Source organism: Siniperca chuatsi, linkage group LG9 (genome assembly GCF_020085105.1).
Source record: "Siniperca chuatsi isolate FFG_IHB_CAS linkage group LG9, ASM2008510v1, whole genome shotgun sequence".
Lineage (NCBI taxonomy): Eukaryota > Metazoa > Chordata > Actinopteri > Centrarchiformes > Sinipercidae > Siniperca > Siniperca chuatsi.
The window spans coordinates 12,209,134-12,225,165 of record NC_058050.1 but is presented as its reverse complement, the minus strand read 5'-3'; the positions used below and the strand labels follow the sequence as shown (position 1 = coordinate 12,225,165).

The 16,032-nt window shown below is 40.9% G+C and overlaps 1 protein-coding gene and 1 long non-coding RNA gene across 2 annotated transcripts; one reads left to right on the top strand and one right to left on the bottom strand.

Annotated features, from left to right (window-relative positions):
* Positions 1-397: 397 nt before the first annotated feature.
* Positions 398-13,908, top strand: cacng7b (calcium channel, voltage-dependent, gamma subunit 7b). The gene is made up of 6 exons (XM_044209070.1): positions 398-667; positions 4,537-4,732; positions 5,119-5,205; positions 6,061-6,201; positions 9,429-9,574; positions 10,247-13,908. Exons 2-6 carry the CDS (start codon positions 4,537-4,539, stop codon positions 10,697-10,699), a joined length of 1,023 nt encoding a protein of 340 aa, XP_044065005.1. The 5' UTR covers positions 398-667; the 3' UTR covers positions 10,700-13,908.
* Positions 13,399-15,959, bottom strand: LOC122882113. Its single transcript, XR_006379282.1, has 3 exons — positions 15,815-15,959; positions 13,609-15,366; positions 13,399-13,526 (listed from the first exon to the last, which is right to left on the bottom strand). It is a non-coding gene; the product is annotated as an uncharacterized LOC122882113 (long non-coding RNA).
* Positions 15,960-16,032: the final 73 nt, after the last annotated feature.

Below are 16,032 nucleotides of genomic sequence, written 5' to 3'. Positions count from 1 at the left end.
ATTTAAAAATGTAAGAAAAGAGACAAGGAATGGTCCATCAATCAATTAAACTTTATTTGTACAGCACCTTTCCTACATCTTCATGACTGATGAGCTGACAATAAGATGTACAAATGTAAAGCACAAATGTAAACTTGAAACAATTTGAGACTCTGACATGAAATTAAAATGATGAAACTGTAATAATAAAATAGATAAAAATGGATTTAAAAATTTGTTTGCACATTGCTACACTACTACACTATATGTAGCCTACCATACAACATATCCTACACTGTAATGAAAGAAAACAAATCATTTAAAAAAGGATATATGTAGTTTAACATGACCCCCCCCCCGTCTCTCACTCATTCACTCACTATCTCTCTCTCTTACTCTCTCTATCACTCACTCACTCTCTCTCTCTCTCTCTCTCTCTCTGCTATCCCTCCTGCTCCCGCTATGTCTCTTTTGTAGCCAAAGTAGCTTGCTGAACCAATCCACCGCAGTGCCTGGGACCGATTGAGTGAAATAGAGTGAGGGATTTAGAGGATGGGTAAGGGGGCTTAAGGGAAAACACACAGAAGAGAGAGAGAGAAGGGGATAGAGAGAGGGAGACCAAAATCCACCAAGCCTCCCTGCTGTGAGGTTTCTTGGCTACTGACGTGTGCGCACGACTCGCGGCAGGGTGAGTATTTTTCCCTTTTAAATAACTACAGTTGTGTGTTCCATGGCAGTAATTGTGACGATGACGCCTTTTCAACCTGACTCAGTCATTTTAAAATGTGTGTGTGTGTGTGAGAGAGAGAGATGACAGCTGCGAAAAGAGCAGCATTCATAACCTGTCGTGTTTAGCGTAAAGACAGCCGCTCATCTTCATGTGAGTGCGCTCAGAAAGCATCACAGTTATATGTTACCTGGAAGTCGAGTCGTTCAGCTGCTCTTCATTTTTCCATTTCATCCCAATTTTTTGTGTCTGAGTCGTTCACATGTTCTCTGCTCTGTTTATCATCTCCAAACTCCGCGTGTGAGTGTGTGTGACAGTAGGGGGGGGTTCTGAAGAATCCTATGCGCACATCACTGCCTCAGTCAGTCCTGTATTATTATACATACATATATCCCGTGTTACATACATGTGGTTGCCACACCAGAAAATATGAAGTGAATGTTTAACTATCCGCTCGGCTCCGTGAAAATGGTTCGAGTATTTTACCCGAGTGTGGCTGCGCAGCTGAAATGCTTGCACAAATCATGAGCAAACCCACCCATTGAGTCACGATATACACGTTGAGTCGTTATGAAGTCATTTTATTTACCACTGAGTGATTTCATCGTCCTCTCAGGCTGATTTTGAGACGCTGCACAGTCAAGGTTGGTTAGTTTAGCACAGGTGAAGGCGCATCCCCGCCGTGCGCGTCCATGTTGGGTACTCCTTCCATTTTTTGGGCCAAGGTCTTTCCCTGTGTTAACCTATATCTGCTACATATACTCCTGCTGTTCCTGCCTTAAAGACTATCTCTTAACATAGTTTCACCCTCCTCTCTCCTCTCTTAGTTCTCTCTTCCTGCTGCTTTCTTTTCTTGGATGTTTTCTCCCTATCCTCTCCTCTTATCCATCACTCCCTCTTTCTCTGGGTGTCTTTCTTTCCTGTGAGGCTTAGAGGTGATGTCAATCTGTAGATTGTGACAGATTAGAGAGAATTAAACCTTTTGTCCCCCTTGTGGCTCCTATCAAACCAATTCAATTGGCTCATTACTTTCTGGGTGAGGGAGCTGAGGGGCCTGTCTCAGAGCGCTAAAATAGGATTGTTATCACAAATCTAACAGGCAAACCGAATTTTTTGCTCAATCTCAATCCCAAGTCTACAATGGCTATTTCTCCAAAAGCTGCAACAGTTCTTGAGAGGATTTCTGGGGGGATGATGTGAGCACAAAATATCAGTAGCAGAGAGGTGAATTTGTTCCCCTCATTTGTGTCCAAATCCAATATAAAGCAGCAGAATGTGTTTCATCTTTTAGTTGGTGTTGTGTTTTCTGCATGAGCGAGATGAGGGTGCTATCCGTGGTGCTGAACAAGTCTGGAAGAGCCACTCAGGCACATCCACTCATTTCTGCTGTGTTGCAACTCCAATTGATTCACTTTCCTGACCAACTGCTGGATGGTGCGATTGTTCATTCTTGAGCCCTCCACTCCCCTATGCTCCCTGGTCATCTTTTTGTTTTGGATTTTACAGAGACTACCTGAAACTCTCTCAATCACACTGGCTCAAACTCTTGTCCTCCAGTCCCAAGTGTCAGCAGCAGGGAATGGGCCAGACGTACGATTCACAACCTCTGATTAAAGAAGGAAAATTGGAGACCGAACTGGTGTGAAACTTCGGAATTCATACAAATCATCAGTTTTGCCCTTGTGTCTCAGATGGAGGTGGCAATTTGTATCCTGCCATTTATAAATCTTGTAACTTTTGTCCTGTTTGTCCAACTGGATTTTCAGTGGTTGGTTGATTTCTCTGATGTGTATCTTTTAATACCAGCCAGCTCTGTTCTTCCACATAACGCCTCGCTCAACAAAAGAAGCTCTATTCATCCCCGGTGCTGCATAGAAACTGAAGCAACTTCTTTAGTGATCACGTCTTGCACAATGGCTGTCCAGATAAGATGAGGCCAAGCTTAATTTTTAAGAGTTTAGAATTACTGTGTCTATTATAACTCTGCTCTTGAAAGACTCAAATGCTTGTCAGACAAAGAAAGACCAGAAGAAGAATAAAGTGGTTCCTATGTTTTAGTCATTAATTCATCATTAATTTTCCTGTTGACGAAGCCCTCTTAAGTGCCTGATAAATGGCCAATGTTCAATTAATTAGTCACCCTACACATGATGTATTTTACTATACTCACTCCACAAGACAGTGATAACATACAGAAGTTCAGTGTATGTTAGACGAAGTGTTAGATGGACAAAATATGTGAATAATGTGGCTTTGAATAATTGACAGAGAATGATCTGGTCAGCTGCAGCACTGGGAACATTGTATTAATGACAGTCAAACAGGTAGGCTGCAAGTATGCAAATAACAGCTCAGCACAACAGTGACATGCAGGGGAAAAGCTCACACACTCATCTTTTCAAACCTTGAAGCAGCTGTGTTACATCAGCAGAAGAACATGCCTGATTTCACTCCTGTCAGCTTCCGTAAAAGCAAGAGGGTGAAGCTTGAGTAGTTACATGATCGGCGAAACTGGACAAGTGAGGAGTGAAAAACATTTCCTGCTACAACAAATATCAATTACTTTGTGACAGTAAGGGTCAGGCTTTGGTGTAAAAGCTCCATTCTGCCTCTTGTCCACAGTTCAGGCCGTAAACAGCACAGTATGCGTAATGATGTTGGAAACACTCAGTGGGCCACTGTTGCAGTTTTGAATGGCTGAGGATTGAATGTCAGTGTGTATTTACATCTTTTTGCAGAGCAGGCGCATTGCTTCATGGCCATAATTAGGCTCTTCCAGCCAATTATTACAGTGTCACATTTCATTTAAAGTGACTTTAGTGTACTTTTATGGCCTGCCTGTGAGATACAATGTGATATTCACAGCAGGTACGCACCCACAAATAAATTGCAGCCACTGAGAGATGCTATCATCATGGGCCAAGCTCCTGCTGAAAGAATGAAAGGTGGTCCTATTGTTCTAACTATTAAATGAAGAAAGTTGAAAAAAAACCTGAAATAAAATATATTGTAAAAACCTAGGGTATGTACTAAATATTGAAAAAGCATGTAAATTAGCACAAAAGAGAAATGTAAAGTCCATCATACTCAGATACAAACACAACGCCTGAAAAAAATCAAAGCAAAAGTGAAGCTAACCTGTAACAAAGGAAGATATGAGGTTAAATGAGCTGCATTAATACACTGTGTAACTCAACTAAATAAGGGTGATCACAGAATACACAGACACCGCTCTGTGTTTTCTATATGCAGTTGTTCTTCATTACTTGTCCAGTTGATGATACTAAACAGCGGTCCAAATTAAGCAGATGCTAGTGGCTGAACAACCACACACACACACACACACACACATGCACGGAAACTCACAAATGCATACAGACAGCATGCTCAAAGGATTTGCAGTGAAGTCTTTCCCAGTGAACCAGAACTAAGTCACAGAAAGACCATGTGTGAGTCACGCAGGACCGCTTCTCCCTTTCCTGATCTATGTGTGTGTGTGTGTTTCTACTATCTATCTCTCAGTTTTTTAAGTCCTGGTTTAACTTCAGCAGTTTAGCGTGAAGTCATCATCTGTTGCATTGGCTCCTCTCTGACCTTTAACAGGATTGGTTGCCACCGGATGTGTCACAAACTCATCTTTAGCAATAACAAGGCGAGACAGGAAGACAGCCAGTAGCTGTTTGCATGTGTGCGTATCACATGTATGTCTCAATGTTTCCCTGTTCCCTAATGACCTCCCTTTCCAAAGGTAAATTTTTGTCTCTCTGCAGTTTTGACGTGTAATTCCTCTTCTCTTCTAACACCCTTTCCTCCCTCATTCCGCCCTCCAGATGAGTTCGTGCAGCAGCCGTGCGTTGACCATCCTGTCCACAGTGTTTGGAGCCTGCGGGCTGCTGCTGGTGGGGGTGGCCGTGTCCACAGACTACTGGCTTATCATGGTGGAGGGCATCATCCTACAGCAGAACCAGAGCATGGAGGTGAAGATGGCGCTGCATTCAGGCCTCTGGAGAGTTTGCTTCGTGGCTGGTAGGAAGATAACAACATGTTTGAATATTCACATTCAAATATTCAAGGATGACTGTAGAAGACAGATAAACGTGCACATACTGAGACATCCAAACAATACTGCTACGTTTGTGTGCATATGTCCAAATCATCACAGTGACAAACACACAGAAACAGATAGAATAAACAATCCGAGTGAGAGAGCAGCAAGGGGAGAAAAGAGAGAAAGCGAGCTTCTGGCCTCTAGTTGTCACAAAACATGATCGTTACCTGTGAGCAGGACTGCAGAGACCCACATGCTTTTTTTTTTGGTTTTGTTTTGTTTCTTTATGCATCACTGACTTTGATCCTAAAAGCAAACCCCAACATTTTCCGTTTTTTTTCTGTGTGTCTGTGTTTCCTCTCAGGATCAGAAAACGGGAGATGTGTTGCGTCAGAGTACTTCACTGAACCTGATATAGAGATCACCACCGAAAACACTGCAAACATCCTCAGTAAGTAAAACACATGACAGCACATTATCTACTGAATGAGAGTCTGCAGTTGTGAGTAACTGCATGCAGACTCCCCCTGCTGATTGATTGGGGTACTAAAATTTGAACACAATGTTAGAGCTGCAACTATTAGTCAATCAACTAAATAATTAATCAATTATCAAAATAGTTGCAGCTTAATTTTTTGAGTCATATTTGAAGAAAATTGCCAAAATTCTCTTATTGCAGCTTCTCAACTGTGAGGATTTGCTGCTTTTTTTTGTTGGACAAAACACACAGTCCGTAATTATCATTCCTCCTGCCCTAGCAATTATTTTTAAAAAGTTCACATTTTAACATCAAGAGTTGTCATTAGTTCATCATCAGCAATCATTTTAATGACTCTACATAAAATATAAGGTTTTGGGTTCGGTTTTCCACATTCAGGCAATACTGAATATTCAGTGTACTTGCAATAGAACATACTGATAAAATAATAACTGAAAAGCTGAAATTCAGTGTTTCTTTAATCTTACAAGTTTACAACCATGTTGCTATGTTTTGTTGAAACATTTTACATCATAACTCTGTTTCTGATAAAAAGCAATTAGATGCAATTAAATTGTAATTATTATTGAAATGTCAAGTTTCCATAGCTTGTCAGAAAGGAATACTGTTTCCCATCTCCCTGTTTTAGTGGTGGAAGTCACGGCCAGGCATCTCCACATAACAGAGCATATTTTATATTATAGACTTTACTGCCTCTGATTGTATTAACTAAGCCTTTTTAAGGTCCAGAGACATTATCTTTTTCTCAGCAGTTTAAGGACACATCCCATCAGCTCTGTTTAACACTGTGACCTCTCCTCCCAACAGAGATGGTGCGGACAGCCACGCCCTTCCCGATGGTGTCGCTGCTCTTTGTCTTCACGGCCTTCGTCATCAGTAACATCGGACACATCCGGCCTCAGCGCACCATCCTGGCCTTTGTGTCTGGCATCTTCTTCATCCTCTCAGGTGGGACCCATTACTCATGTACCGCTGTCACTCTGTGATTGATTACAGCAGCCTAGTGTGTCCTGTGTCACACATGGAGACACTCCATCACGGCTCTATTTTTAGTGTATGATGCAGGTGTGAAGGCTGTCATCAGAAAAGGTTGCTGGATTAGGTTTCAAGACTCCCGCAGGTGAGAGTTTTCTGTTTTGACTTTGCATTATTTTTTAATTAAACAGGCTTTATGTGAGTCTTTCTTTGCATTTATATGGTATACAATTGTAAAAATACATGCAATATTCCAAAAGTATCATGAGCAGGTTTTTCAGCTTGATTTTCTGCATCAGTGTAGTTTATCTTCTTGAACAGCAGGTGGCTGTAATGCTCCCATTTCTTGCTGTCTGTGTGTGTAGTAAAGACTGTCAGGAGCCAAATTTGAGCTCATGCTCTCTGAAGGCTGTTTCACTTGACATGTTTGAGAATGAGGCAGCACCTCAGAGCTCAGAGGAGCATTTAAACAGAGTCTGTCGCAACAGCTCCGACTTACCGTAGCAGGGACTTGCTGATAAATGGTGTAGCAAAATAATAGGTGTTATATAATCGGGTTATGTAATGTTTATAGCCTGTGCTGGAAGTGTCGCAGTGTTTTACTTTATGAGGTATTTTGATAATAGGGTGATAACAAGGGGCAAGTGTATCAAATTGCTTTTCAGCGGTTAGATATTCTGCTGCACTAAGCCTCTCTCTCTAAACAATGCTTTCCTCCTGCCCTCCCTACTCACTCCCCTCCCTTCCTCCCTATGCCTCCCCCCTCTCTTGTTCACCCAGCCTCTCAGTTTTCTTTGCTTTCTCTATTACTCCCCCCTCTCAGTTGCTCTCCTTCCTCTCATTTCCTACTCACTCCTTCATTCAGAATAAATTCTTTTAGTATTCTGAGTCACTGTGGATGTGGTGGTGTCTGTGGACTACTGAGTGATATGTGCTTATTCTGCTGGCATCACTGACATGGAGGTCTGGTAAATATTGTAGTTTGGGTCGGTCATGTTCTGGTTGATATTACAGAATTCAGAGCAGCAGCACAAAACACAGCATGGAGCCACAGCTGTTCAAGCATGGTTAGAGGTTGATATTGCTCTCTTACCCTGTCTCTCTCTCTGTGACTTTTTGTTTCTCCCTCAAACACACCACAGACATCTTGCATAATGCATGTGACACATAATTTACCTCTAGTTTTTCTTCCTTTTGTCTCATACACATGCACACTTTCTTTTTCTCCATCTGCTCTTAGTGTGCATGTGCATGCTGGTGTTATTTATTTAGATAAAGATGTACTTCCACTGCATGATTGACAGCAGCATGGTTTCTAAATTTTCTACATTTTGCAAATTTAAAATCGACAACACAACCTCTTAAGCTAGTTGTTTATGTAAAAGGCATAACCACTTGACAGCCCTGTGGTACATTTGAATGTTGCAGTGAAAGCTAAAAATACTGATATTCAGTGCTTACAGTGGACAGCTTTCTTTGAATATTGATTCTACGATGTTGGCCATATGTTGTATCTCATGCATTTAACATGTCTAAGGTAGGGTGGAGAGCTTGTGAGTGTTCCTGGAGAAAAAGGGAGGTTTACTGTTGTATGTGTTGCTTCTGGGTGAAAAGGGTTATTCTTTCAGTTTTGAAAGCCATTTCTGGTTATGATTTTACTGAAGATTACATGCTATGTGTAGCTTCTTATTAAATGGTCTTAAAAACTGTGTAAAGCCACTTTCACATTTTTTCTTACTTTAAATCTTTGAAACATATCTTTATTGTGATGTTCAGGAAGAACCTAATTATAAATGTACAAGCTCGGCCAGAAGTCAAAATGTGACATTACAATATGACAATTAAATTAAAGCTACTTTGCTCTTGGGATAAGTGAAAGAAGAAAATAGTTTAGTTTAGTTTTAATGGATATCTGCAGGCAACCCTGTCTCCTAGAAATTACATTTACATACTACTAATTTGAAACAGCAAATATGTTTTGAGAGGAAAGTATGCCACCTGAAATATGTCATTAATCACCATAATAAGAAAATGTTTTAATGAACGTTTTTTGACCGAACGAGGATCTGAATTGGATCAAAATGTAATCTACTTAAATAAATGGATTTGTGGTTTGAAGTCAGTGTGCAGGTATTAGTCTTTTATTCAAAGAATGTACCTGCCAAGTCACAAAATTCTCATTCTGAAAGTTCAAGTTTTATTTGTTTTTCTTGCAATATCCTGCAATACAACATCTGCTCGTAGCAACTAAAGCATTGTTAAACTTTTTTATGGTTATGTTTAGGCACTCAAAGCACTTACTTAAGGTTCAGGAAAGATCATGGTCTTGGTTAAATATTGATAAAGTCAACAGTGACTTGAAACACGAGACAGGACGAGTTTACTTTATTAACAATTAACTGTAACCACGATCTGTCCCTAACCTTAACCAGAGTGCTTATGCTGCCTAAACTATAACCACACACTAACCTCCTCACAGTTTGTGTGCTACCACTTCCTACACTCGAAAGACATTAGCTACTAAATGTAATCTGAAAAAAGTATATAGATGTAATTTTGCATGAGACAGGGTTGCTGCAAGAGAAGAAAGAAGCCAAGACACTTATACAGAGTCCTTTCTAATAAACACACACACAAATAACTGACATTGGATACAACAAGAGGAGAGCGGCTAAACATTAGAGAAAACTCAGAAGGTCATCGCTACAAATGCTTCACAGTTATTGTTCTAATATTGTAGAAAGTGTGCCAAATTTTCAACTTATCAAGTTTGTTTTTTGCACAATAGCTAATCTTTTCTATAACAAGACGACATCCCTTTTAGCCTCTGGGAAACTCTTTTTTTTTCATTAACAGAATTAATAAAATAATACATTGTTTTGTTTCTTTGAAGTAAAGGGGTTTCCTTTCTGGATGTCATCAATCTTTATCTCTTTAGATGTCATTATGATGCATACACACACACTCTCTCTCTCTGTTCTCTCTCTGATCTCTTTATTAATGTTAGCATTTTGGAGGCTAATTGCTTGGTGTGGTCCCTCCACATTCCATTGCGCTCTCTCTCTGTCTCTGTCTCTTAAACCCTCACCACACTGGTGCAGCTGTCTGGATTGCTATATAATGACCTCCCTGCTCTCCCTCTTGTATCGGACGCTCTTTCTCTCTTTGACTCACTGTCATTGTTAATGTGCTGTGTGCAGGCCTCAGTCTGGTGGTGGGGCTGGTGCTCTACATCTCCAGTATTAATGATGAGGTGATGAACCGGCCCAGGGAGCCTGAGCAGTTCTTCAACTACCACTATGGCTGGTCCTTCGCCTTCGCTGCCTCTTCCTTCTTACTCAAAGAGGTCAGTCTGGCCTTTCTCTGTGTATATGTGTGTGTGTGTTTTAGTGATAAAAATATGGATGAGAGAATGAGTGTGTGTTTGTTTGTAGAGTACTGCATGCTGAAGATGATAAGTAAATAATGTGAGGTTATGGTTATGATGCAGAACTGCAGGGTTTGTATGTGTCTGTGTGTGTGTGTTCATGTGTGCATCCATGCGTGGTGCAGTATAATGTGAATCCTCTGCTCATCCCCCCCCCGCCCCCCCGCTCCTTCTGCCACTTTCCCATCATCAGCAGCACTGCTCTCTTAATGTGCTGCAGTGGACAGTTCAGTGTGAACTAACCTCCTCTATCCTTGTCTCCTTCTTTTGCCTTTCTTTCCCTTTCAATCTGTTTTATATGAGCTTAAAAGAATTTACCTAAATATGAGCTTAAAAAAACTTAACGTGCCTTCATCTTTCTAAATCTTTAGTAATCAAAAGCACATGCTTACATCTCTCCGCCTTTTACAAAACACTTCTTGCCTATCAGTCACTTTTAATCTAATCTCCCCAGCCATCACTTGTTACTATTTCTTTGAAAATGTATTTGTCTCTGAACTCAGTTTATTTACGTAACCAAGTCCCTCTTTCCCTGTCGCATCTTATCTCCCCTCATCTCTTCCTGCTTCCTCTCCTCACTCACTGTCTCAGGGGGCCGGGGTGATGTCAGTCTATCTGTTTATGAAGCGCTACGCTGAGGAAGAGATGTACCGCCCCCACCCTGCACTCTACCGCCCCCGCCTGTCCGAGAGCAGCGACTACAGCGGCCAGTACCTCCAACCAGAATCCTCCTGGCCTCTGCCAAAGCGAGGCCGCAGCACCTCCATAGCCTCCAGCGACATCTCCATCCAGCTCAACCAAGCGCCCCCAGCACCGCCCAAAAGTAACCTCCAAACGGGTGGCCAGGGCAGCCCGCCTTCTGGGTCTTCTTCCGCAGGGAGCTACCAAATGCCCCCGCAGTCTGCTGGCTACCCCTCACACACCCTACCCAGGTCGCACTCCTCACATCCCCAAGGCCAGGCTCTTCCCATGGCCATGCCTCCATCGCCTGTACCTCCCCCTCACTATCACACACACATGCACATGAGTGCCTCCCCCTGTTAGGAAGAGGGAGGGAAGGAGAGACACTGACTCCTCATAATCATGTATACAGTACATTTAGATGATGGATGAGAGCAAATGCTGAGCTTGGAGCACAGATCATGTGAGATGAAGTGGAGATAGAGGTGATCAAACATAAAAAGATGTAGCTTTGGAACAATATGAAGCAAGGACAAAGGAGGTTTGGGGAGAGCTCTCCAATTGGATAGGGTTAGGATTAGGGTGTGGAGATTTTACAGAAACTGTGATGGACAGAGAAACATTAAAACAGGAGAAGAGTGGAAAAGAAAAAGAGGAATTCAGTTTGCCATGATGGAAAGAGGGAAAAAAGTGTTTCCTAGAAAGACTTTAGAGGTTAGGTTGAGTGACAGAGGAGATATAGGGGAGGGAGAGTGAGGCAGGGAGAGCGAGGGGCTGCGGTATAACACGAAGATACTGCAGTGCTGCGGGAAATTTGTATGCACTTGGAAATGTACAATGAAAAACACTGATCACAAAGACTGAGGATGCACATAGTTTTATACATACATTGCCAATACATGGACTATGTTTCTTTTTACCAAAAGGTAAATGTGGTAAAATATATTCTTGTCTTCTCTGAATTTCTTACATCATCAATCCAGTTTCATAACTCACAATGTCAAAGTATTATTAATAATATTAATTAAAAATGATTAGTTAACAATAGAGTAATCCTGAAAAGAGAACACTGTATGTGAATGTTGTTAACCTTTGTAAAGAAAATACTGACAGAAGTGGATGATATTCTGAAAAATCATGAGGAGAAATCAACTTTATGTTTTACATTTTTGTTTAAGATACAAATTTCTAACTTCTTGTACATAAAACTGCACACAAGGACTTTTATATACTGTTGTATATTATGAATGAAGCTTTGGCACAAGTCACATCAAGAAAATTTCTGATTCATTCTGCTTTGGATGAAGATTCTGCAACAAGCGGAACACCCCCTGGATGCAGCGCATGCTGGTTTGAAGGAGGAACCACCTGACACTGATACGGGGGTCTGATGCCCTCTACTGGCCACTGTTCTGCACTGACCCTGGACCAGCCCCTGGGCCACACCAGTTCACTACTTTTTCATGCACTCTCCCTTCCTCACTGACCTGTACTGCGTGTCAGTTGATGGTGCAGCACAGATGAGGTGAGACTGAAGTTGTTGTCCATCCAGAGGTGGAGTTATGGTGAATGTCAAGAGCAACGAGACATGCCATTTTGAACTGTACATGGATCAAGATATACGCTTATATGCTTTTAAGACTTTGTTAGAAGTATTTTTTAAAGCTATAGTGCTGTTTATATATCTGGAAAATTCACATGATGAAAGTATTAATTACATTTGCACTTACTGCTCAAAGGACAATACCACTGTTTGTGAAATGCAGGTCCTCTGTTTTTGACATTACATAAACAAAGTAGACCACTGCTTTATTCCAATATTGTCGGCAGCCATTTGTCAGAGTGCATCATGCCAAGGTTTTCTAGAGTATCTGAAAATTTAGGGCTGCAACTAATGATTATTGTCATTATCAGTTAATCTGCTGATTGTTTTCTTGATTTATCTTTTTGTCTATGAAATGTCAGATAATAGTGAAAAATGCCCATTGTAATGTCCCATTACTCAAGGTGATGTGTTCAAACTGTTTGTTTTCCTTGACTAACTGTCCAAAACTCAAAAGATATTCAGTTTTCTGCCATATATGACAAAGAAAGGCATCAGATCCTCATATTTGAGAAGCTGGAACCAGCAAGTGTTTGGCATTTTTGATTGGAAAATGACTAAAATGATGAATCTATTATCAAAATAGTGCTGATTACTTTTTGTGGATGGACTAATTGGTTAATCAACTAGTCGTTGCAGCTCTAAATGTGTTACAGTACTTTACAGAAAAAGCACCTGTACAGTATCTCAAAGATGAAAAGTTGTTCCTTTTGATAAAATGTTGCAGGTATCAGGACTTTCAGACAATCCCACATGGGTCAGAGTAGCACTTCCTTCAACATCACAATGTAGCAGGCTGTATAGGACATTGTAGGATGTTATTGCCTACTTTGCCGTGCACTTTAACCAAATTGGGTATATTGTGTTTCTTTTTGTAGTAACTAACATGTTTTTTCAGGTGCTCTAGAACCTGAATGCTCTGATCAAGTTGCTCTCAGATAATGTACAGTATCTCAAAGATGCAGAATAGTAATCTTGAGTATGAATTCTTCTCAAGACAAGCAGGACCTGTGTATCAATAATTTATTTTGTTTGTTTGTTTTTAAGGCACATCATGCACAGGGATATGATATATTTCTGTAATGAGAATTAAACCACTGTGTCATTATGTAATGGCTGGTTTTCATCATCACTGTGACGCTGGAGAGAGGGAAACACACTGATGTCCTACAGAAGATGTGTGGGATGGTAAAGACTTACAGGAGAGAATAGAAAGTGAGATCATGGAGATATCATCGTATTTTCGCCTTTATGCGGGGTTTTGTTGAGCAAGCATGTGGTTTTTCAACACCGCCCTGCTTTTTGTTTATGCAGCTGCACAAATACATATTGAGGTGAAGCCCAGTGCAAATGCAGCCTTCTATTGATGGTTCTGCTGTTACAGTTAAGGGGTTAAGTGCCTTGCTCAAGGGCACCTCAGCAGTAGCTGTTGAAGAAGATCAAAGTATTTCCCATTCTAGATTTTCCCAACCAATCTGGTTAAAATCCACCTCTCTAACCTTTAGACTACTGCTAACCCCATTATGACTGTTGTGACTGTGGACAGCTGAGAAGATTTCCTGTTTCTTCCTTTACGTCACTAAAATCCTTTTTTTTTTTTTTTGGTAGAACCATTCGATAATCATCCGGTGCCTCTTAAACTGCAGCAGTTTTTTTTTCATCTCTGTACCTCTTTGTTTTTCCCTCTCTACCCCCAGCTTTTTTTCCTTTGCCTCTACATGATTACATAAAAGGGTGTAGCTGTGCTTGCTTCTGCATAAAGCCTAGACTTCTTGCACATGACCATCTTTGTAAAGAAAAAACGAGTTAAACAAATGCTTTTCAGTGCTTTAATGGAAATAATGCTGTATAATCTTGAGTTATATAATTCAATAGCAATTGTGATAAGATCACTGTTTCTGAAAGTGTGGACATCTGTCATTCGCTTTCCTCTAAACATGAATAAAACTTTCAACATGGGTTAATTTCACCTCGTTTGCCCCCTCTGTTTATCTGCTTCTGAATTTACATCCAAATATTTTTTGTTGTTGAATGTTCCAAATATGTTTTCTATTTAATTTGTCAGTTTTGCTATTAAACGGTTTGTATAATAAGGATAGAATTGAAAATTACGCCCTCATTTTGACGTGAATAGTAGTGATATGAGCCCAGCATGCACTTAATATGATACATAAAAAGTGTTTTTCTGGAGGGAACCCATTGTAATTGAATGCACACTGCACTGCGGTGAACCACTGGGTGTTAACCAGGCTCCCTCCTCAGTCACGGCAAGCCACCACAGCCTGAGGGCAACAATTGATCAGAGTGTTGTATGTGTATGCATTTGCGTGACTTTGTTGGTTGGCATATGTGTTTGCATATGCATGAAGATTAGTAGTTGTTTATCATAACCAGCCTGAGACTCAAAAATACCATAAAAATGTTAGATTAAATTGTAATATATAGTAACTTCCTGGTCTGTGTTAGATAAATATCTTCAGGAATTATATCATTAAAAATGTGTTCCTGGTTTTGGTCAAGGTCAGAAAGAGAGTAGAGTGAGGTAGTGAGTCATGTTGGTGAACTAATAATAAATTTGGAGCAACAAGGGAAAAATTAAACTGAGACAAAATACAATCTGAAATCAGACTTTTTGCAAAACACAAATGTATCACATAAAACTATGATTCCTATCTGACATTTAATCCAGAACTAAATGGAATGTGAGAGCAAGATGCCAAAGATGAGACTAGTAAATAATATTGTGTGTGTGTATTAGTGTGTAAGAGACAGAGAGTTAGAGTGAGAGGTGTTACATTAGGAAGTCCAACATCAAACATCCACAGGTCAATAAAACTAAAAAGCGTGAGCACTCTGCTGTTTGACTTCCAGGACTGTGGGTTTCCTGTGTGTGTGTGTGTGAGCGTCTCTTGAATGAAGCCTGACTGCTGGTGTAAACAACTGAGATTAAATTGTGACTTGTGGTTGTTGTGTGGCCACTTTTCTGTAATAATATGCTTTTCACTGTGTGTGTGTGTGCAGGCCTGTGCATGTGTGCGTGTATTAGCTTCTGTCCGTATCTTTTGTTTGTCTCTGTATGTGTGTGTATGTGTGTGTGTGTGTGTGTGGCAGTGTGTGTGTGTGTGGCAGTGTGGGTTGAGTGGATCTCTTTTTTCACCATCACCATTACTGCATGAAAGACCTGTCACTCTGTATTAGCTCTCTCCAGCTCTCCCTCACCCCTCTCTGTGTATGCGTGTGTGTATGTGTGTGTGTTTGTGTGTGTGTGTGTGTGTGAGAGAGAGAGAGAGAGAGAGAGAGAGAGAGAGAGAGAGAGGTGAACTGGGCAACAAAGCCATTTTAAAGCTATTGAAGGTCATTGTCCGCTCAGTTTTGTGCATCCTGACTGCTGTGTGCGGCCAGCAGCTCAACCACTGGCTCCATAGATCTGTGGATGACATAATTTAGTCTTTATTACAAACAGCCAGATCCTTCATCACTAAAGATTAGTCTAAATAAGTATGGCAATAATAGTCAATTATCACAATTATTATATAGCCCCTGCTGAATTTCAGTCTATATAGATACATAAATATTGACCTGTAGATATTTGACTCCATCATTTAACATCTCTCTCTCTCTCTCTCTCTCTCTCTCTCTCTCTCTCTCTCTCTCACTCTCTGCAGGGCTGAGCTCGTGCTGCATTTCCCAGAACTACCAGCGCGGCCCTCATCCTCATCATCATCACTACAGAGGAAAAGTGTCCCACTGGCGCTCCATCGAGTCGCTCTCCAGCAAAAAAAGAAAAAATATCGACATCAATAACACACACACACAGACACACACACACACACACACACATATATAACCTGGTCATAGCTTAATAGGCTACTTACAAACGCACAGCCCTGCCCGCGTGGCACACGCTCCAATAAGCACATCCAGACCAATTCCCTCAATATGAGAGAGAAGAGAGAGAGAGGGAGGGGAGATTGGGGGGGAGATGGGGGGTAAGCCTTCGCTGTGGTCTTGTAGCAACACATACTGTAGTAGATTTCATCTTGTGTCGATTCTGACATTATCCGTCACCATTCACATCATTGAGGAGTTTTGG

Excerpts from the sequence above, each read along its gene's own strand:
- cacng7b (XM_044209070.1), top strand. The coding sequence starts at position 4,537 with ATGAGTTCGTGCAGCAGCCGTGCGTTGACCATCCTGTCCACAGTGTTT. Across the intron at positions 4,733-5,118 it reads GAGAGTTTGCTTCGTGGCTG|GATCAGAAAACGGGAGATGT; the intron begins GTAGGAAGATAA and ends GTTTCCTCTCAG. Across the intron at positions 6,202-9,428 it reads CATCTTCTTCATCCTCTCAG|GCCTCAGTCTGGTGGTGGGG; the intron begins GTGGGACCCATT and ends TGCTGTGTGCAG.